Raw genomic sequence first — 2,896 nt, 5'->3', positions numbered from 1 at the left:
GCAGGCGCCGGGGACGTCGTCGGAGCCTCGGAGCCCAGCTCCGATGCAGAGCCGGTGTGGGAAGTTGGCAGAGAACCCCGGCGAGCATCCCCGCTTTCTGCCGGATGAGTCTGGCCCTCAGATCCCAAATCTGGGGCTTCATCCTCAGACACCAGTTCTGGGACATCCCAACTGGTGAGCTCAGTCCTTCCAGGAAGAAGGTGATGGGTCCCAAATGGATCCGTCCCCTCACTGTGCTGCAGGGGGGCCCCCAGCTCCTCCCCCGCTGTGTCGGGAGCTGGGGGCTGGCAGGGGGACAGCCCTGCTGGGGACACTAGCCCAGGACAGGTCTCCTCGGGAAGCTGGGACACTTCACCATCAGGGACCAGCGATTCTTGGTGTGATCCTCACCCCAACCCACCGGAGCGCTGGGGTAACCAGCTCCCTCCAAGCCAGAGGCTGGACGTGTGCCCGTCTCAGGAGGTGGCATCCCCCCAGCCACCAGCAGTGCCACCACACAACCCTCCGCGGGCTCTGGGTCCACCAGTGGGCTGGGCGCATCCTCCAGTGCTGGAGAGCACTGCTGGAGGGAGCCCGGCCCCACCATGGCCATGGGGCTGGGGGACGTCCCTCCGTCCGAGTCCGTGGGGGTGACAGCCGAGGTGTCCCTTTCTGAGAAGGGCTCCGTCACCGGCTCCAGCGCGCTCAGCACCTGCGAGCTGCAGGTGACATCAAAGTCCTCCAGATCCGACACGACGGCAGAGTCCGAAGCGCTGACATCCAAAGGAGCTGTATGGTGACACACCTCGACCCCCACCACCCCGGCCACTTTGGCCGAATCTGGGTCCAGCCCCTCCGAGTCCATCGGGGAGACCTGAACCCCCAAGCAGCCCGGGCCAGCCCCATCATCCTCGTTCAGGCACTGCTCCTCCAGCTCCAGGAACATCTGCACCGAGTCCGTGTCGGACAATTCGGGGGCTGCGGGGCTGGCTGAGCGCTCCGAACCCGGAGCAAAGTCTTTAGCCTCGCACTGCACCGCGGCGTCCTCGGTACAGCACGTGGTGCCGGCGAGGGGGCTGCTGGCACCCCCCGGGGACACACAGGACTGGGAGGTCCCCAGGTTGGGGACAGAGCTGTCTGCCGGAGCAGCAAATTGTTCCCTTTCTTCAGAAATATCTGCCAAGCAACAGCTCTTCTTCTCCTCTGCCACCAGAACAGCCTTTCCTCGCTCTGACAGCGTCGCCTCCTCCCACTCCTCCATCATCACCCAGCGCTCGTCCTCCTCAAATCTCAGCTCAGATTCCGTTTTCTCCCTGAGATTGGAGGCGATGAGCACATCCAGCCCCGCATCCAGCAGCTCTTCGCTAAGGCATGGAGAGAGGTTGACGTTCTCCACCGTACAGTCTGACCCGGAGGCTTCCAGGGTCTCCTGGTGCCCATCGCTCAGGCTCCCCTTGATGAAATTCTTCCTGGCTCGTGGCCAGGTGGCACTGGGAAGCCGTCGAGCTCTGGCCAGGTCCCCAACGCGACCGCGGCCATCACCGGCGTTCAGCAAATTCTGGCGCTCACCCGGGGCCCCGCCGTAGCCATCCGCACCGAACTGCTTGGCCGTCAGAGCCTCTGCCGTGCCAGATGACTTGGAGATGTGCTCCAAGGTGAGGGACTCGGACATGGGTTCGCCGAGGTCGGGCTGGCCCGGGTGCTCAGCAAGCATGGCGCTCGACTCCCGCTTATCCCGCAGGGAAGGGTTGGAGGCACCCGCTTCCGACACCTCGCTCAGCGAAGCCCCCATCCTTTCGGCAAATTCGGTGAAGTTGGGCGGCATGAAGGATTTCCATGACCGCCGGTTGACGTTCTCCTTCCTCTCGGGGTTGGGTCGTCTCCTTGGTGGAGCCGGCGCCGGCTTGGAGACGTCACTGCTGAGCTTCAGCGCGTCGAAGATGACTCGCTCATCCAACTTCTTCGTTTCCGGCGCCCTGGACTCGAAAACATTGGCAGCTCCCAGAGTCCCATTGCTGGATATGGTGCTGCCATCCCCCTTGCCCAGGGTGCTCTTAGAAAGCTGGTTAAGCTTCGATCCCTGATCGATTTGCTCGTTAATTCTCATCGTGTCGTATATCGACCTCTGGGGCACGTAGCAATCCTCTATATAACCATCCTCCTCCTCGCCCTTCCCCAGGCAAGTGCGGTTCTGCCGTAAACAGTCTGGCCGGCTCAGTGGTTTGCCCATGCTCTCGTCCTTACGGGTGACAGAACCGCCCCTTTCGCCCGCCACCGCAGGAAGCATCACACAGCCGGCAGGTCCCAAACCCACCGTGGGAGACTCTTAATCCCAAAGCAGCCACGCTACGGGGACGGGAGGGTGCACCGGCAGCACCGCGGCGGCTCAGCAGCCCGACCGGCAAAACCGAGCAGCGAAACAACCCATCTCATCCCTCCCGACCCCCGTAAAAAAAACCCCCATCCATCAGCAAAAACCAGCCAAATCCAGCAGCTTCGATAAAATATTCCCAATCGCCGTTTGCGACAGAAATTGCAGAAAAGTTTGAAGATCTTAATTTATCCCGTCCGGTCCTTTTTAAATAACAAAGGCACTGGTTGTCCCGGCCGCTCACGTATCGCAGCCCGAGCGGCGAGCGGCTCCTGGCATCTTCTGCCCAGCTCCCAGCGAGTCCGGTGGAAGTCCAGCTGGTCTGAATTAGCCTCTCCCCCCGACTCTCGTGTTTTCATTTGAACGGAGCTTGTCAGCGGATATTCGTGCGAGTTTAAACACAGGAAGTTCTTCATTCAGGGCAAACTCAGAGGTTTCCTGCCTCAAAAACATGATGGCATTGTTGTTCCCGTCATCCCACCGCGATGCTCCGGAGTCACCGAACCCCCCAAAATCCACCCGCTTGCTGCGCAGCGACGGGAGCCA

At 61.5% G+C, this 2,896-nt stretch overlaps 1 protein-coding gene across 1 annotated transcript; it reads right to left on the bottom strand.

Moving 5' to 3' along the window:
• Positions 1-313: 313 nt before the first annotated feature.
• KIAA0754 (KIAA0754 ortholog) lies at positions 314-2,209 on the bottom strand. The gene has a single exon (XM_010085426.1). The coding sequence runs from the start codon at positions 2,207-2,209 to the stop codon at positions 314-316; it is 1,896 nt and encodes a 631-aa protein (XP_010083728.1).
• Positions 2,210-2,896: the final 687 nt, after the last annotated feature.

Source organism: Pterocles gutturalis, unplaced genomic scaffold, assembly GCF_000699245.1.
Source record: "Pterocles gutturalis isolate BGI_N339 unplaced genomic scaffold, ASM69924v1 scaffold4850, whole genome shotgun sequence".
NCBI lineage: Eukaryota > Metazoa > Chordata > Aves > Pterocliformes > Pteroclidae > Pterocles > Pterocles gutturalis.
This window is presented reverse-complemented; position numbering and strand designations above follow the sequence as displayed.